The sequence below is a fragment of the Epinephelus fuscoguttatus genome, linkage group LG2, assembly GCF_011397635.1.
Source record: "Epinephelus fuscoguttatus linkage group LG2, E.fuscoguttatus.final_Chr_v1".
In the NCBI taxonomy this organism is placed as follows: Eukaryota; Metazoa; Chordata; class Actinopteri; order Perciformes; family Serranidae; genus Epinephelus; species Epinephelus fuscoguttatus.
Window position 1 is genome coordinate 13,567,650 of NC_064753.1, and position 19,946 is coordinate 13,587,595.

A 19,946-nucleotide genomic window follows, 5' to 3' on the forward strand; every position below is an offset into this window, starting at 1 on the left:
TGGCCTGAATTATGTATGTCGTGCAAGTTTGCTATACAAATGATATTAAAGGCATATTACATAACTGCTGGGTGATGCGCCACAACAGAAATAAAGTTTTATTCTATTTTTTAGACATATATTTGTGTCACAATGACCGGCTATTTATCTTATTCGGTCTTTCTAATTTTGTAACTTCTATAATGTGTCCCTCTTAAACCACACACTATAGGACCTATAGGCCGAATTAATGTGATAAAATGACGGCAGCGGCGGTAGGCAGTGGACCTTTTGTGCCTCCAACGCAGAGTGAGTGCGACTGGAATAAAAGCTCAGTCACCCGGTGGAGCTATTGGCTGGGAGGCTTCAGGTCCCTGCGCACTGGCGATGGAGCGCTCTCATAAACAGCGCTCACACTGACTCAACACACACACACACCAAACTGTATGGGAACATGTCGCAGTACACGCTGGGAGGTAAGAAGCCTTAATTGCTCTTCTTTTTATACTTTTACTGCTTTTGTTTAGTCTTATAGTTCTGTGTTGCGGGCTTGTTTTAATTTGTAGCTTCATTGCATATTTTTTCTGACAGAGAGAAAAAACAAATATGAGAACCTGGCGCATATTTTATTAAAAATATGCCTTTTTTAAAAAAAAAAATCTGCCTTTTTTTTTTTAACTGTACTGAGATATTAGGAAGAGCGGAAGGGGAGGAGACAGTTTAAGGAGAGGGGTTTTTATGCAGTCCAGCAACTGAGGCTTGAGTTAAATTGTGCAGAGGCTGCAACTAGAAATTGGAAGGTGTCCCTAATTCTGTTTGCTGTAGATAACTTTGTGTGAATAAGGACCAAGAGGTTGTGGGCAAATAAAATGGTTTAGAATAAGCTTCAAATGCTTGTAATGGTTGCTTTGTCATTGTGTATTTGTAAAGTCTGTTTTGTGGACAGATAGAATAGCTGCTGCAAAGCTGTGGCTAATCACTTTCTGCCATTGTAAAGTTACTGCATGTTGTTACTATATGCATGATGGAGTGAAGCCAACAGCAGCCTATGCACACCACTGTAACATAATACAGACAGATGCTGAATTGGCACAGCTCAGGTTTCCCCATCATCTCATTTGGACTCCAATCACGTCCACTGGCTGAGTCATATTTTAGAGCGATCCCTTCACCTTATATTTCCTAACGTCACTGCTGCATCCAGCCCTCCTGTACTTTTCATCTCTTAATGGAGTCAGTCTGAGGAGCTGCCTGCTGTACAGGCGGGGCTGAAGTGGATCTGCACTGACAGATAGCACTCAATTGCTTTGATAGTGATCACATCTTTGTAAGTATATGCACCCAATGCAGTGTGCCTTACATCTCTGATAAGTGTGTTGTGATGAGAGAATCCATGTAAGGCACTTATTATTGGGACACACTCCTCAGATATTCAGATGAGATTTTTAGCTCCTGATTAAACTCATCTGTTCCCATCAGCGATGTTGTGCGCCCAAACTAAATACATCCTCATATTTTACATCTAATTTCTGAAAAAAGAAAACGACATTCCTCCCTATCACGTCATTGGTTTTATATAAATCCTTTTACAAAAAACAGCTTTTTATTCTCAGTGGTGATTGTTTACCTTGTGATGGTCACTGGCTGAGACTCACAGCTTTCCAGCCATGTTTTCCCCATTATCCACCAGAGTGTGTGATGCATGAGTCATCCAATATACATCATTATCTGATGTTAAATGAGTATCAGGGCTCTGTTTAAACCACCTCAGTGGGGCAGCTCTGTCATAATTTTATATACATTGTGCTCAAACCCATAGAGCTTTATGTTGAGATTCTATTCAAGAATTCATGTTTTTAAAGGGAGCCTATTTACGACAGTACCCAGAATTAGTTTCAGGGAAATCTGGGTAAAGTAATGCATTACATTTGATGCATTGGTCCAGCCATAATGTGATCTGTGATTTGAGTATTCTGGTATATTACTGTGATATATAGTAATGCTTGAACATACATATGCAGAATAAATATGTACAGTAATGTTGTCAGTGTGTGGGAAAATAACGTAATAGTTTAATAGTTTAAAATCACATTGCTGCTTAATGTGTAAGATGCTCCAGTGATGAAGAAAAACACACACGATTTGATTACCATTGAAACTGTCACCAACGCAGTGCATGTGTGCTGCTTCTTCTGTGAATCAAAGCTGTGACAATACCATTTATACAATTATGATTACAACCCTGAGACATTTCCTCTTTCATCTCATTAAGGATGCAGAGTGCACACACAACAAGATAATGCTTAGAGTCAGATGTCCAAAGATCTTTTGTAATGAATTTAGCTTTATGGAAAGTCTCTCTTTCATATTTTACTTCATTGACAGGTCACTCAAATGACTAAACTGACTTGATCTGTGGTCAGATCTTGTCTCTGTCTTTTCCGTGTTTTCTCTCTATTTATTTCTCTCAGTTGCTTTCTTCCTCCTGATAACTCACAGATTCACTCCATCTGACTCTCTAATACTCCTCATTAATCCCATTAAAACAATATTAAACAGTGGCCGCTTTGTCTTCTGTCTAGTTCACCTGCAGATCCTGCTGGCTGTGGGCCTGGCTGTGTTCTGCTACTGTCTGGTTCTCGGGTGCGTCCTTTGCTGTCGCAGAAGGAAGAGTGTCTCATCAGAGGACAAGGAGGCAGTTTTTTTGTCTCCTCATCCTGCCGAGAGGGTGACTGTGACATTGACTCCATCTCCATGTACCCAACCTGTCAAGCAGCAGTATGAGGAGCTGGACGGGGATGTGTTGGAATTCCCTTCCTCTAAAAGCAGCTCCTCTCCCTCTGAGGATGACCTCACTGCTCTGCCCTTTGACCACAGCCCTACCAGATCAGCAGAGTTGGTGCAGTCTGCTGGGTCTTCTGTTCCGATGCGGCGCCTCAGCACCCCAGCTGTCCCCTGCACACCCAATAAAGCTGCACGTCACAGCAGAGCCTCTCTGCCCTCCCTCACTAAGCTGAACCTGGTGTCCAGGTCCCGTCGGGCAATGGGTCGGCGCAGCACTGTGAGCGGTGAAAGTTTTCTTTACAGCGAGAGCAGTCGACTGACTGCTGGTGCATCCAGCGCTCCCACCCAGCAAGGAGAACCCTATCTGTCACAGTACGGCTCTAGCTCTCTCTCCGTCTCCTCCAAGCCAGCTCCTCTACTGCATTTCTCCTTGCTCTTCTCCTCTGCCTGTGGCACCCTGATGGTCAACATCCTGGGGCTCTCGGGGACCAGTCGAAGGCGCGCTGGGGTGTTTGTCCGGGTCAGCCTCCCTCCCCTCTGCCCCTCCCCTCAGCAGATAGCCTCCCGGCGCCGCAGCCTCAGCCCAGACCTCCACAGCCAGAGCTTTGTGCTGCAGGTGGGCTCTTTGGAAGATCTGCGCACCTGCACTTTGAGACTTGCTGTCTACAGCAGGGACTTCTCAGGCCTAAGAGAGGCTGCGCTGGGTGTGGTGGAACTGCCCTGTGAACAAATGGATTGGGAGCCTGACACCACCACCACCTACACCAGGCAGCTCGTCCCAACGAAAACCAAGCTAAAAAAGGTATATAGTGGTTATATCATTTCCTTTGACACAGGCATTACATTAACAGAAGTAGCCTATTTCACAGCTCTAAAGATGGTCTTTGCATAAAGCTGGACTGTCTATTGCTGAGAAAGACATAAAGAAAACAGGAAAAAGGGCTGTGGCATTCACTTTTGCTCAAGAGGTAGAAAACCTACAACTACCAGAATGCACTGCACTGCACCAAACCAATAAATGCTCCCACTGGTGAGTGATGTAATGTGAGTTTGTCCACTTTGACACAGGAAACAATATGGTGACAAATGATCTCAAATTACAGTTGAATGGTAAGCCAAGATTTGTTTTTGAAAACACTAGGTAAAAAATAGGCAACACAGTAACAGAATCTTTGTTCAGATTTCATCACCACTGCTTAGTCTTACTTTTTGATCTCAGCTTTTTCAACCTGTTTTCACAATACAGGAAACAGTATGCCACCAACTTCCTGTTGTTTCTGAAGACATTTTAGATGAGAACTAGTATACAGTAACAGAGTCTTTGTTTTTTTATTTTTTCAGCACTGCCTAGTTTTACAGTTTGATCAGAGCTTTGTCTGAGTTTGAGAGAAAGGGAGATTGGTAGCTCTCTTTTGATCTTATACTCTTTGTGATCCTGGTGGCGAGCAAATGAAAATGCCAAACTTCAATCTGCAGTTCAAGCAGCAGCTCTTGAGCCAGTGCTTCGCAACTCCTGGCTAATTATAGGTGGGAGATGAGCAGGGAGATTTGCACTTAGGCCTACTACCCACATTGCTATGATACAAAGCTGGTTGAAAATTCCTTTCAGCATTCAAGAGCAAAGGTGCAGAGAGAAAGAATACACACAAAAGTGCAGTGGAAAACACTAGTCTACATGCTACAGATTGCAGATAAGAGGTCTTCTGAACCCAACCCGCACAGGACCTGGCTCTTAGCAACTGAATTGGAGCCCAGACAGGCCTCAAGAACCGAGTAAAAGTGTCTGAAGAGTCCAGTAAATGTAATGATGAGGATATGTTGATAAGCTGCTTAATTTGTTAGAAGTTTGTGTGGCACCAAACCAAAACATGTTTGAGATAACTAATTAAATGAATTATATACAGGCTGGCTCTTCACTGGTAGTCAGAGCTTGAATTAAGAGCTGCCATGCATACAAAGAGCACAGTGAGCTGGCTGACTCAGGGGAAAAAATAAGCTGTCTCAGGTGCACACACTCTTTAAAAGTAGCTACAGATCAGCATTTTCAGAAATACATTTACTTGCCTTTTTGCAGAGTTAGATGTGAAGATCTGTACCAAATATGAAGCTGTACAGCCATAAACTAGTTAGCTTAGCTTAGCACAAAGATTAGAAACAGGAGGAAACTACAAGCCCAGCTCTGTCCACATGTAATAAAATTTCCCTAATAGTACCCCTAAAAATCACTAATTAACACGATAAAACTTGTTGGTTTAAAAAAAAAAAAGTGTGAAATAGACATTTCGAGGTTTTATGGCAGATTACATGCTGCAACTTTCCAGCTAAGCAAAGCTAACTGGCTGCTGGCTATAGCCTCATACTGAACAGAGAGACTCTTCTAACTCTCAGCAAGAAAGTGAATTAGCATTTTTTCCCCAAACTATTGCTTTAAATGAACTGAAGCAAACTCTAATATGATAAGACATCCAAGTCAAAGGGCTAATTTGATAGGCTGGCTAAAGATGTAGCTGTTGCTGATGTAATGAGGCTTTTTCTCAGGTCCTTTTGGCTCCTGTCAGATCCGGTCAAGATTTTGCACAGACCTTAGACCCATAGCAATTGAACTCTCATGCAAACAATGACAAAATAAACTAGAACATGTGGATCAAAGATTTGGTGTTGTGTTGCAATCTTCAATGCAGATTAAAGCAGGGTGAACTTTGGGTTTTTATGTGTGTCCGTGTTTGTGCATGTGTGTGTGCGTTTGTGGGTTGATGGTGGGGACTGCACAGCAACTACTTTTTGGGGCATTGACTGTTTGCACTTCTCTCTGATCGTAGTGTATGCCCTATGTAAAATATCTTTTTTACAAAGTCTGCATTTTCAGTTGATTTAACGGATAGGGAAACTGCACACGCAGGTCTATAAATAATACATATCATGTTTTATCCATGAAGGAATGTAGCATCTAATCAGCTCTCCCATTAGCCAGTTTTCCACTGTTGTTAGTCATGGTGACGTTGTTAGCGACTGCAGAGCAAACAAGCAGAGTGCAGCAAATTGGCAGCGCGCCCACGCCATGCCCTCTGCGGCTCTGTTGAAACACTGCCAGAGGGCATCAATAACTGGCTCTGAAGGGAGGGGGTCCTGTTGTGTCATTACTCAGTCAGTCACTGTGATTTTTTTGCCAAAGAGGTTGGTATCATTTTTCCCATTTTACATGTGAACATCAGAGTCAGGTGCACTTACCTCTGTCCCTCTTTTCATGTCCATGTATGGTTCATCCTCTCCTACACACACACACACACACACACACACACACACACACACACCATCACCTTTTTCTTTCTCAATGACGGCAGCTGCCAGGTGTGAGTGTGTGTAACTGTGTGGATGTGGAGTGGGAGGTTGCTATGAAAGAGCAGGGCTGCCCTAACTCTTTTAACTCTTTAAAGAGTGGGTGTGTATAAGGAGAATGTGCAGCAGTGACTCCATCTTGTAATAAAGGCACTTCCTGGATTTATGGTAAAACACTCGGCTTTGTAATCAGTGTAATGGAACCAGGTCGGAGTATTGATGACTGTTCATCTGCATTACATCACTTGTTTTGACATTTCATGGGAATATAGGGCATGACGTGGCAGCAATTTGAGGACTTTGCATTTTATCACGAAAGGAGCCTAGTCATGGCGGAGCTAATACTGAATGTCACGATGATCAGCACTAAGTTCTTAGTTGGCCCCAAACAACTCAGAGACTCTTTATCTGATGACATAGTTTCTCTAGATGGCATTGTTCTGGCCTCTAGCACTACCGTAAGAAACCTCGGAGTGATATTTGATCAAGATTTGTCTTTTAATTCTCATTTAAAGCAAACCTCACGGACTGCATTTTTTCATCTGCATAATATTGCGAAAATTAGGCCTATCCTGACCCGAAAAGATGCAGAAAAATTGGTCCACGCTTTTGTTACCTCAAGGCTGGATTACTGTAACTCTCTATTATCAGGTAGCTCTAGTAAGTCCTTAAAAACTCTCCAGCTAATTCAGAATGCAGCAGCACGTGTACTAACAGGAACTAAGAAACGAGATCATATCTCTCCTGTTTTAGCTTCTCTGCACTGGCTCCCTGTAAAATCCAGAATTGAATTTAAAATCCTACTGTTAACTTATAAAGCTCTAAATGGTCAAGCTCCGTCATATCTTAGAGAGCTCATAGTGCCATATTATCCCACCAGAACACTGCGCTCTGAGAACGCAGGGTTACTCGTGGTCCCTAAAGTCTCCAAAAGTAGATCAGGAGCCAGAGCCTTCAGCTATCAGGCTCCTCTCCTGTGGAATCATCTTCCTGTTACGGTCCGGGAGGCAGACACCGTCTCCACATTTAAGACTAGACTTAAGACTTTCCTCTTTGATAAAGCTTATAGTTAGGACTGGCTCAGGCTTGCCCTGTACCAGCCCCTAGTTAGGCTGACTTAGGCCTAGTCTGTCGGAGGACCCCTCTATAATACACCGGGCACCTTCTCTCCTTCTCTCTCTCTCTCTCTCTCGTATCCTATTACTGCATCTAGCTAACCCGGCCATTCTGGTTGTCACTAACTCGGCTTCTTCTCCGGAGCCTTTGTGCTCCACTGTCTCTCAGATTAACTCATATCACAGCGGTGCCTGGACAGCGTGACGTGTGTGGTTGTGCTGCTGCCGTGGTCCCGCCAGATGCCTCCTGCTGCTGCTGCCATCATTAGTCATTAGTCATACTTCTTCTGTTATTATACACATATGATTATTGTCACACATGTATACTGCCAGATATTAATACATACTTTCAACATATTGTACTGCAGTAACCAGAACTATAACTATAATATTATTACTTTCATTAATGTTGTTGTAAGCTACTGTCATTACCTGCATCTCTCTCTCTCTCTCTCTCTCTCTCTCTCTCTCTCTCTCTCTGTGTCATATGGATTACTGTTAATTTATTATGCTGATCTGTTCTGTACGACATCTATTGCACGTCTGTCCGTCCTGGAAGAGGGATCCCTCCTCAGTTGCTCTTCCTGAGGTTTCTACCGTTTTTTTTCCCCGTTAAAGGGTTTTTTTTGGGGAGTTTTTCCTTATCCGCTGTGAGGGTCCTAAGGACAGAGGGATGTCGTATGCTGTAAAGCCCTGTGAGGCAAATTGTGATTTGTGATATTGGGCTTTATAAATAAAATTGATTGATTGATTGATTTTCAGAGAATGGCAGGCTCTGAATTTTTTTATTTATCACAGTCTAACATAATTTTCTTCAAATAGCCTCTAACCTCAGCTCCTTATTGTCAGTCATGAATAAGAATTATATTATGAATGCATAAAGTGATGACATAACTGAGAATAAGTGATCAACACGTAGTAAATCCATATTGTCATCATATTTTGTGCATACATTTTTTTTAATCAACAGAGCACGGTGGGTTTTCCACTAGAACCTGCCTGCCAAATGTTTGCATGTTATTTTTTTGTTTCCTGAGCTATATGTGAGATAATGTTCTGGGTCTCTGCCCCACTAGATGTTTACCTTTTATTCTGGGCCTCTCATTTACTTTGGCTGCACACAATTCTGAGCTGGTCTTCAGCATCTAATGGGCTTATCTCAGCTTGTGGGCTGAAAGCAGGTGCCCACGGTATATTTAAAAAAAAAAAAAAAAAAGATTCAGTTCATTGTTACCTTTTATCTACATAGGGAGCAGGCCCTCATCCACAGAGATCACCCTGGTGCACCACTACATTTCTACAGTAGCCCACAATGGACAAACCAAACATGGGCTCTAGATAGGGCCATCTGTGCTGTTGCGTCGGCCACCTGACAAGCAGTGTATCAAAAACACAGTTTACAACGTGAAACAGCTTTATTTAGTGTCTTTACCGGTTTAAATCACTGGGTCTGGTTGCTTTAAAGAGGAAGAGACCTCTGAGGATAATTTGGCTCCTGCTCCAAAAAAAAAACAACTGAACTTTTGGATCTTAAATTATCAAAGAAAAATGTTGAGCTCAGACAATTAGGTGCTGGGCTAGGGCCCATCTCTGACGAGCATCAGAGTGTAGGAGAAACACTGATTTATAACGTGAAACTGCTTTATTTGGTGTTTTTGCTGGTTCTAATCAATAGGTCTGTTTGTTTTGGAGAGACAGACACCTATGCAGATAATATGGCTCCCAGTAAAAAACTCCTGAACAATGACCACTGAAGGAAATCTTGCAAAGTTTCAGCTGGTTGTAATCTGCAGTCTTCATCTCTAGATGCCAGTAAATCCCCTTTTATAGTTAATGACATAAAGAAGGTATGAAGTTAAAAAATAACAATAATGCTCAGTCAGACATAGTCATCCTGAATTGTGACACCATTGCTGTGTCATATTTCTGGTATACAGATGTGAAGTTTTACCATTATCCAGTATCAGCTGGAAAGTTTGATGAAAGGTTGAAAAGCTTCAGTTCCCTGGAAAATAAATCCTTCTATAGCTTCAAGGTTTGTTTGGCAAAGTGTGTTGCAGAATAACATCTCCCCTCCTAAAAGGCAGTGTAAGTGTGAGTGATGGTCTCTGAGGCAAAGTGCTAGTGACAGACAGACGCAGTGAACCGAAACTCACTTGTTGGATGAAATCGCCTTCACACTCTGCTGCCCGGCCTCAGAAAGTTGCTGGCGGGTTAACACTCGGCTAGCTGACAGCAGACGGTGACTCATCGCACCCCAAACAATGCAAGCTAATGAGATCTGGCATGAAATCTGATGGGAATTACCATCATACTTACACGTCAGCTATTACTTTTATCACAGAGAGCCTGTATTATTTCAGGACAAATAATTGGAAAGAAAATGCTGAACCCTGACGGCTAGATATAACCAATATTACAGATTAGCTTTAAGTGATTGAAAATGTGATATAGATTCATGCCAGCTGAGCTCCTTGGTCAGGTCAATCCACGATGGCTCATGAATAAAACTGATTATCTTTTGGGTAGATCTTTCTGATGAAGGAGAACTGATTCAAATTAAAACTCCTAACCTGTTTCCTGTCATTGCCTGGCAGTGATTCAAAGTGAATCCCTATGATGGGGATCTGAAACACTGATTCTGACAGCATCAGTGCTTTGGTCGTCACATTCACTGACAGAACCACGGAGGCATATTTAGCATGGCTTTTAAGTGTTCTACAGCTTGAATCTGCTCCCAGCCTTTACTGTCTCTCCTTGATTTCGTTCCCAAAGAATGAAGGGAACATCTGCTAACTGAAAGAAGACATTTTCCCTCTCTTGCTAAATCTCTCACATTTTTTTTTTAAATCTATCGTTACCACTTTCAGAGTGTGAGTTCTCAGGAAACGCTGGGTCACAGGAAGAACTCGATGTGTGTGCCGCGGGCTTTGGGCCAGCTATTCATCCTGCTGCAATACCAGACGCTGGCCCAGCGCATAAAGGTGATGGTCCGAAAGGCTGAGAATCTGGCCAAGCTCACACGGATCCCAGGAGCTCCAGGTAAAGAATGAAGAAGTAAAAGCATTACCTTACATGATGCCCCATGAGAGTGTTTGCTGCTCCTAACACAAGTTGTGCCACATCTGTTTTGGCAACTACAACTACTTGGATAAAGTTAGAGAAGGATAGCAATGCCATGCTACGTCTGTATTTGTTTTACAAGACACCATGTGAAAATAGGTTGGACAAGTAGATATGCCGTCATTTTCTTGGTGAGGACTCTCTCTTAAAGATACAATAAAAATTGGTTTGGGATCCTTTAACTGCGTTGCAGATGTCAAGTAAAACTGTATATCCTGTTGTAATGTAGCCTTGTCTAAATCCCAGGGTGTCAAATAATGCTGCTTAAGCAGTAGTCCATGGCATCAGATCCTGAGCCAAAATGCACCCTTTAGCATCTTTGTCAGATGCAATGGGCTTTCAACCAACTTTATTGTTAGCCCATCTGTGTCATTATTAGCAGTTAGAGCAACAGATTTAGTATAAAGAGTGGGGAAGTCCACTTAGGCAGGCGGCAGTGGAAGTGGAGGAGTCCAACAAGCACAGGACTTTGACCTCAAAGACCAGTGTTTGTGTCCCGTGTGAAACTAAAAGTCATTGTTAAGTTTTGTCATGTCAGTCATTGGTCACCTGTTGTTGGTCATTTGAGTCAACTCCTGTGACTAACCTCAGCCACAATCTTTTCCTAGGTAGTTTGTTGCCTAAAGCTAACTGCTGACCTAACTGTGTCAATATACAATGAAAAAGCCTGGCGAGTTGGGATGAGATCAAGTTAAACAATTAAAATTCTTCATCCTAATTTTCCTCTCTAAAACCTGCACTAGTTTTTCTGACACTTAGAGATAACAGACAACCTAAAGTAATATATTATCCCCTTTAAGTTTATTTTACAAACTTGTTAGCAAACAGCCATCTGTTTACACATCCAGCAGTTATGCAGCAGCAGCAGCAGCAGCAGCAACAGCAGCAGCAGCATTGATTTAGTATTTTTAGACACATGATTAACGTAAGTCCATTATTTGCTTTGCTTTAGCTCTGTTTTGCTCCCCACCAACTCCTGAGAGAAATATTTGACTCTCAAGGTGCTAAATTCTTCACTATCTTCAACTGTTTGATTCTGAGCAGCATGTAGTTGATTTATTGGAGTTATTTTGTCGAAAACAATTTCCTGCTGCTGTTGGAAACGAAAATGGTGAGAGCTGTGAGACTGAACCAAAACAGTAATGTTGCAAAACCAAAAAAGAGAGCTGAAAGAGGCTAAAACAGTGTGGAGTTAAGTGGAACTTCAGAGTCAAGTGATAAATACCAGAATCAAATCTCACAAGTCATCATGTGAACTACTGACAGTATAGAAATACTGGGCACTTTAAGACCTGACTTCTCAAAATTTTGTGGTAAAACACTTTGAATTCTTTGATTTTAAATGTATTATTTTTTAACCTTTTCTCAGTTCACTTTTGACACATTTGCATACAGCTTTAAACCTGCCTGCAGTTTGCAAACATTGGCACTATACTCACACTGCATGCTGCAATTTACATGAGCAAACTGGCTGACATGTACACTCGTCATGAGCTTTATAGCCTCTGTCTGCGTTCTTCTCTATTGCCTCAGCCACAGTCAGACAGACCGGATCCCCAATTGGCTTGTAGTATAATCAGATTAGGAACCGATCAGCCTGGTGTCATTTCCCCTCCTGTCTGTATCATATCTCACTGCATGTGATTTAAAGCTCTGCTTTGATGATGCTGGTGAGGAGGAAAAAGGGCATTGTATGAAAGGAAAACAACTTTTAATGTTTTGGTTTCTCGCATTTAAGGAAACAGTTCGAGGCTGGTGGTCAGTTATGTGTTCTTTGCGAGTTTCAGGATCAAATTTTTTCTGAAATCTGTCTGAATACATGCCCTGCAGATGCACGATTCTTGTCTGACAGTGACATATTGCTTCTTAATTTTAGTAAATCCAATTAGCATGCTAGAGTGGATTTACAAGGGAAATTATATTTTGCAAGTGATGATGCAGATTTGGAACAGTGACAGTGGGGAGGGTGCCACAGAGGGTTATCAGATTACAGATCAGCATATGTAGATCGTTTCATGGGGAGTTAAAATCACACAACACACAAGACTGCAATGCATTTATTTATTTCTCTATTTTTTTTACACCAGCACCCTTGTAGAACAGAACCAGTTCAACTGAATAGGTCAAATCACTGTGACATTATGCTGACAACAACAGTCACTTCTGGGCAGACAACTGACAACTGGTTTGAATTGCAGAGAAACAGGAATTGGCAAAGCCATAGTTGTAGCAATAAAGATATATAATTAAACAGTGGTGAAAAATAACACTGCAGTATTAGCATAAGGCGACTGCACAATGTCTCACTTTAAACAGACGTTTTGGGCCTAATTAAGGGATTTGTCCCAAATGTATTGATGTGGTTGTGGTGCTATAGCTTTGTAAAAAATGCCCGAACATACTGCGGATGATTTGTAAACAGAGCTTCAGCCTGTTAGCATCATCAGCTAAACTCCCTTACTGACCCAGTTTACACCTCATAGGAGACTCAGTGACAATGTACCTCGCCATTCCTGGCCATTTTGTAACTAAGTTGCTCGTAGTGTGAACATAGCATAACACATTTAAACCACAGACATTAACTATAAATTCACAGTGCCTCTGTTTCATCTGTTGGTAATGTTAGTTTTAATGGAAAGCTTGTTCGTTCGCCAGCTTCAATGCTGGACCAGCTCGGTCTCACTCCCAACTTCTCAAATATCAACCCTTGGTCATTGGACCTCAGTGGCAGACAACAATGCACAGATGCACGCTTAGCGGTGGCAGTTTCTGATGCTGTAAGCAGCTACTGTAGTATAAAGAGTGAGAAAGTCCACATAAGGATGGGAGGGGAGGTGGATGGGTCAAACAAACTTAAGACTTCCACCAAGAAGCCTTCTGTTCATGTCCTATGTGAAACCAAAAGTCAGTCAAATAATTTAAATAATGTAGTGCAGTAGTATGTGTAGCATGCTACGCTAGTGACAAATGTCACATGATGTTACATTATGTTAGTAACAACAGTAGATATTTTATGCCAAAGCATGATGTTTTTTTTCTGTACCTAACCACATACTTTAGTTGCCTTACCTTAGGTAAACCTAAAAATGAAGGCTTACCTATGTTCTAAATTAATTTTGAAAAAGATTGAATGCTTTTAGTGACCAAAAACTGTGTATTTCCTGTGAAAAACAAAGTTTATTTGTGAAAAGACACCATACATGGAACAAACTGTTGACACGCTGTCCCTCAACATCCAAAACTAACACAGGAGGGTACCTAGCACATCATATTTGGATGTGTAGCGCCACTGTGTGTGCAACATGTTCTCATCCCAACTCTACGACTTGGGATGAGAACATGTTCACTCAACGGTAAAGTCAAGTAGCCTGTTAGCTAACACAATGCCCATAAAGTTGTTAATTTGATTACTTGAAATGAAATGAGACAGAAAGCTTACTTGTTACAAAATGCCACCAGGCTGACAGATTTTCCCAACTCCTGATACTGTCAGGTCTTTTTGACTGATGCAGGGATTTTCCATCTGACAGTTATTGAAAACAAACATTGTGATGCAGTCTGTACAGTGTGAAAATATGAATTACATAAAACAAATCATTAATGGCTGTAATTTTTACCCACAGACCACTATGTTGTCATCAACCTGTGTCAGGATGGGAAAATAATAGGTACCAAGGAGACCAAAGGGGCCAGCGGTCCAAATCCAGTCTGGAATGCTCCCTTCCTGTTTGACGTGCCCTCTGGTGACATCACTCAGCTACCACTGGTGCTGGAGTTTATTGTCATGCAGGTAGGAGGTTATTTGGCAAACTCCCGTATATACATTACATTACAGCAGCGACATTCAGTTTTATGTAATATGCTGAGATATTGGTAACTAAATGTCTTCACAGTTTGTAATTCAGTTATCTCTTTGTATCTTTAGGGCCGCCTCTACACCAAGAGCAGTATTCTGGGTCGGGTGTTGATTGGCAACAACGTCTCAGAGGCGGGACAGGGACACTGGAAGGAAATGTGCAGTCGGGGGCAAATAGAGACGGCTCGCTGGCACACCATCCAATCAGATTTGCTGTAGGACTGATTGACAAACTGTGGGACTGTCCCTCCGCCACCCAGTGAGAGAAACGCATAGAGGTGACGTTAGGTGGGAATAACATGCAACTGGGTTTCACACACTTTGAAGTATTTCTTTATGGTCTTATTTTTATTCTGTTGCAGATATTGGTAGCTTTGATGACTTTAACAACATATGTTCATGAATCAAATAAGTTTCAGTGTTCATGCTGTTTTAGGGAGAGACAAATCAAATATCCAGATGGTCCATGAGTATCTACAGAGCTTCAGAAGGAGAGACATTGATCACTGCGTGGAGGAGGGATGTGCAGCAGCTTTCTCCATATCAACAGTATTCTGCATCCCGACATTGCCTTTGTGATTATTTCCACTGTGACTTCTTATATCTGTATAACTGTATCATATTGGTTGTATGCAACCTGTGCTGATGTTGTGGTGGTGTTTGTATTGTGCCCAGAGGCTACAAATGTTAGTGTGGAAAGTTACGGAGCATATTCGGTATGTTACCACTCTGCTTGTGGTTTGCTGTGGTGTGTTACTATGCCAGTATTTGTCCACGTACAGTACTGTAAACACCTTAGGAACATGTACCAGTGACATGTCTGCTGAGTTATAGTTTTTTTTTTGTTGTTGTTGTTGTTTTTTAGGACTGGTAAATTTTGGTCTCTTTTCATACATAGGAAGCTACAATAACATGTGGGTTCACAGATACCACAGCTCAGTTCTGGATATATACTTAGATGGTTTTAACAGTTCTATAATAGCTACAACTTTATTCAACAATAATGCAAAACAGATGATTGTGACCAAGCAGCAGCATTACCAAATAACATGACTGACTGTCATACACTTCGCATACACTGTTGCTCCTTTGCTATTGGATTTTATTATTAAACACAACCTGCAGCAGTGTGTCAATTTTTGTCTTATGATTCCTCACATTACAAGAGAAGCCTCAGTGAAGAATAACCCTAAACATAATTGCATGATGACTTCAGCATGGACTGACAACTTTCTCTGCAGTCACTGGAACATTGTAAAATAGAAACTGAAATATATGTGGCCAATTTTAGACAGACTTGCACAGCAAATATAAGGCAGTCAAAAACCAACAATGAATTAAACCATCCATCATTCTCAAGTTGGAAAATTAAATTGGAAAATATTAAAATAATATTATTCAGTATGAATAAAAGGAGCACTGTCAGTCCTATTTTCAGCCACAAGACACATTAATATTACACCTTCATTTTAGGGGTTAAACTAACATTTGTCTGGCCTATTGTCAGCATTAAAAACGACTGCAGCTCAAGGGGTAACGCCACAGTGTCCAGACTAAAGATGTAAGAAAAATGTGTTAATAACACACTCATTTCAGTATTTGAGAAACCAACACTAACAAAGCAAAAGGGGTTTTAACATAACAATTCTTAACATCTCAACATTTCGTCACATAAAACAGTGACAGAAAAATCTATTATGTGTTAATACTAACATAATTTTTTGGGGGTTTCTAGAAAGGTTTAGTTGTGTTTGTATTTATACTATATTGACCATGTTGATGCCTGCTGGTGGCATGTATTGTCTTACCTGTATATGAATGCCTTTACTTTTAAAAGGGAACAGCTTCAGAATTCCTTTAATTGATATATAAAGGAATTTTGCCAAAGATGTGGATTTTATTGCGTTTTTTTTTTTTTTCAATGTATTTCTTTGAAATATGCCTATTCTATTGCTGGAACATCAAACCCAGGAGACAAACAATGAATAAATGTATGTTTGTGAAAAGAATTGTGTAAATGTGGTCATTTTATGCATCATAAAGGGTTGGGAATATGTCAGCATAGAGAGTTTTCATCCTGCTAAAAGCTATACTGCTACGTCACACTAACATATCTGAGGAACACAATAAAGAGGAAAAATGTTCAATTTAAAAGATAATGTATTGCATTGTGATTTTCGTAGTATACTAGAATATAAATCAATTTGAACAAGACAGCATTCAGACAGCGAGAGCAGTGATGTATAAAGGGTATACTCACCTCTTTTTCTGGTCTTTTACAGCATACCCACCTATCAGCCAAAAACCCTTTGGAATAGATACCTTCAGTAGCTAGCTAGCTAACCCTATGCTTTTCAGGATTTGATTTTGGCTTTGGATTGGGGAAAAATGTATATATATAAAATCTGAAACAATTGCATGAGAGTCTATGGAGCACAGCTGGTGTAGTTGTCGGACCCTTGTCGGAGCTGGCTGATGCTATGCAATGCATTTGAGGGGCAGGCTTAGCAAGGGGTCAGTTAAGCCACAGGGGTAGGTGCTGGCGGCAGCTGCAATTAGTGAGAGGTTGGCTTGTGCTCTTGTGAACGTACACAGCTATGTGCTCCTGCATTAAGAGTTTATGATGGTTCAACTTTTTCAACTTGCCATCACGGCTTGACATGTGACCATGACAACCAGAGAAACTAGAGAAACGATCCAGGAGCTAATGTTATTGGTGATTTGGTTCCTTGAATCTTCTTTACCAACAGAGAACAAGATCGGCTTTGGAGCATCAACTGCAAACTTTCTACTGTATAATATTGCTAACTATTTCTTCTATTTTATGCTGTGTGGTGAGATTAAATTACTGCAGATGGATAGCCACAGCCTGTGGTGTATGGTACAGGTTGTTGGTCTCATAAGACGTTAGCTATAGGAGCCACAGTGGTGGTGTTTTGCCCTGCTGCCAGCAATTCAAAATACAGAAAATCGACGCCAGCGGGTGAGAGATGTAGCAACAATTGAAGGTTTTCTGATCGCCAACAGAGTATGCAGCCATGCTAAAAACTCCGTACTGACTGCACTGAGGAACAGCTTTGAGCTAAATGCTAATGCTACCATGATAACATGCTCACGGTGACAATGCTAACATGTTTTAGCAGAGATAGGCCTAATGTTTACCATGTTCATCATCTTTAGTATTGGTCAGACAATTCACTCAAAAACAAAACCTTGAGTAATTTGGCACTACAAGAAAAAACATGGAATCACCAAAGTCATTAGGGATCACTCACCTGGGGCGCATGAATGTCTGAGGAAGCTTTAATGCCTTTGACAGTTGTGAGTATGGCTGTGACATTTCTGTCTGGACCAAAGACTGACAGGCAAGCCCACAAACTGACACTGCCATCAATGGATGATAGATAATGTTCAAAATGTGTATGTGACTGGCTAAAATATGGAGCACCAGCAGAATGATCCTTAAAATAACTTTGTCTTGACCCTGAACAACAGACTGTAATGATGATGTCACTGGAGACAAATGCTGGAGCTGCTCCAGGGACGGTGAAAAACTAAACTCCTCAGACACTATGACAGCCATTATGGTGATTTACAATACAATATACTTGATTGTCCCCTCGGGGAAATTTGTCTTGGACTTAAATGCTGCGCACATGACACATGACATATCGTCTTATCTTATAGCTGCCTTCATAGTAGTGGGCTAATGATAAAAACAAGCAACATATAAACATATAAACAAGTACTGGAACACATCACAACCACATATTGCACCTTTTACACAACCAGTGATAAGAGCAAGCAACATATTGCACAACTCCTCTGATCATACTGTGAAGCTATTGCACAACCCCTGCAGCCTCAAGCAGCATTTCTTAAATTTTTAATTGAGGTAGGCACAAATGAGTCTTTAAGACAGCAGAGTTGACATTAGTCTACTGGAAAGCACCGTTAAGGTTCAGTTCAGATGCAGAATGCCCCTTTAATTTCTATTCATATCCCTGAGACATATGAAAACCTTTCCCCTGGTCTTTCCTGCTGGATTTGTCACCTTGGATGCACTCCAATCCTCTGGTCCTGAGATGTTGTGACAAAATGAATACTCTGTGACTAAATCTTTTAGTCATTGTTTCCTGTTCACAGTGGGTGACATCCCTCTGATAGTTATAAATATCCATATGATGTGCAATCCAAAGGTGATGTAATCCAACTCCTGGGGTGATCTTATGTCATATCAGATCACCAAACAAATGTGTCTATTGCCACATATACACACACACAGTAACAGTACACACACTAATGCACACACCCTCACAAAGAGTCGCGTCCTGGATCCTTGTGAGCTGGAAAACCTTCACAATGTGTAAAATGTGGAAATTTACACCTCATGGGCCCAGCTGGATGGAAAACATGTTATAGCACTTAATTACACTCATCACATACTGTCATGCTTCCCATTCATGGCTCCTTTCCTCACTCTGTCATTTGCACCTTCTACTGGCTTGTGCAATCACTTCTGTCCATGAAGTAAGGTTGATGAAAAGCTCCAGATGTGCTCACAAAAAATACTTTCATCTGACTGTTTATTCAGAGTACTTATTTGTAAGTGAGTGCAATGCAAGAATGTATCAATTGTGTTTTTGTTCCCTTTACCTAACTGTACACTATAAGCTTAATAAATGCAGCAGTGAAATTAAGTGTGCATGCAGATGGAAAAAGGTAGCGACCAGGTGCCAGACATGTTAGCAGCACACATCCATGAGAAAGCTCAGAAGCTCACTGACACAATGCTGGAAAAAGGCTTAAACGAGAGTGAATGTGGGGTTGGCTTCCACTTTTGCTAACGATCCTGTTTTACAATACTTTTACTGACAGACTGTGGTAAATAATGGGCGTCGCAACTATGATGTCACTCAGTTTGTGGACTTTTGGGAGTTTACTAATGGAGATTGACTTGCTAATGGTGACACCCTCAAGTGGCCTTTTAAATAACTGCAATTTTTTACCTGATAAGTGCTGGCTTCATTTTTTAGTCCCATAAGTTGCGGCTTGATTACAAAGAGTACTTGACCATTCCTGCATAGTTTCCCTTTAAGAAAATGTTTTCCCAAGATGCTCCTGTGTTGCTTGGGAATAAATCCCTTAAACATGAAAGCACAAAATACTGCACATCCTGTTTACTGTAAAGGATATGAAATAAAATTCCTGGCATGAGGCAGTAAAGCATTTGATACAGACATGCCTCTCTTTCTCCATTCCTCTGATGTGCCCACCTCTGCTGGAGGAGGCTAAGTAAATGAGATTTTGTTGATCTATCCGCAGTGTTATCTTCTCTCTGTGTGGGCCGGCAGTGACTCTGTCACTGTTATGAAGATGCTTCAAAGCAGCTAGGAGGAGAATATGGGATTCCTTGGTTCAGACACTGAGACAAAGAACAGTTTTGAGAGAGAGTAAGATTGAAATATGTTTTGAGAATATAAGAACAAGAGGGAGACCTTTTAAATTTAGAAATAAAAAATAAAAATATAGCACCACACTGCACCACATTTGCACATTTAATAATTCACACTCTATAAATGGTTCATACATTGTAACTAAGGCTTTATTAAGAGTTCATCTATCATTTACAGATACTTTATAGGTCAGTTATAAGCAATAGGCTAATTAAGAACTTTTGTTTTGCCATGTTGTGAAATAGTCCGGTGTTTGTCCTGTTCCAGCAGGTTGCTTTGTCATTTTAGCTCGTTAGT

General features: G+C 41.1%; 1 protein-coding gene across 1 annotated transcript; it reads left to right on the plus strand.

The window, feature by feature from the left end:
- Window positions 1–399: 399 nt before the first annotated feature.
- On the plus strand, window positions 400–16,152 carry LOC125881265 (synaptotagmin-5). The gene is made up of 5 exons (XM_049564357.1): window positions 400–455; window positions 2,562–3,565; window positions 10,085–10,256; window positions 13,961–14,127; window positions 14,263–16,152. The coding sequence occupies exons 1-5, from the start codon at window positions 434–436 to the stop codon at window positions 14,410–14,412; spliced, it is 1,515 nt and encodes a 504-aa protein (XP_049420314.1). The 5' UTR covers window positions 400–433; the 3' UTR covers window positions 14,413–16,152.
- The last annotated feature ends 3,794 nt before the right edge of the window (window positions 16,153–19,946 follow it).

Coding starts and splice junctions, on each gene's coding strand:
- LOC125881265 (XM_049564357.1), top strand. CDS start 434: ATGTCGCAGTACACGCTGGGAG. Junction 3,566..10,084: donor CGAAAACCAAGCTAAAAAAG/GTATATAGTGGT, acceptor TACCACTTTCAG/AGTGTGAGTTCTCAGGAAAC. Junction 10,257..13,960: donor ACGGATCCCAGGAGCTCCAG/GTAAAGAATGAA, acceptor TTTTACCCACAG/ACCACTATGTTGTCATCAAC.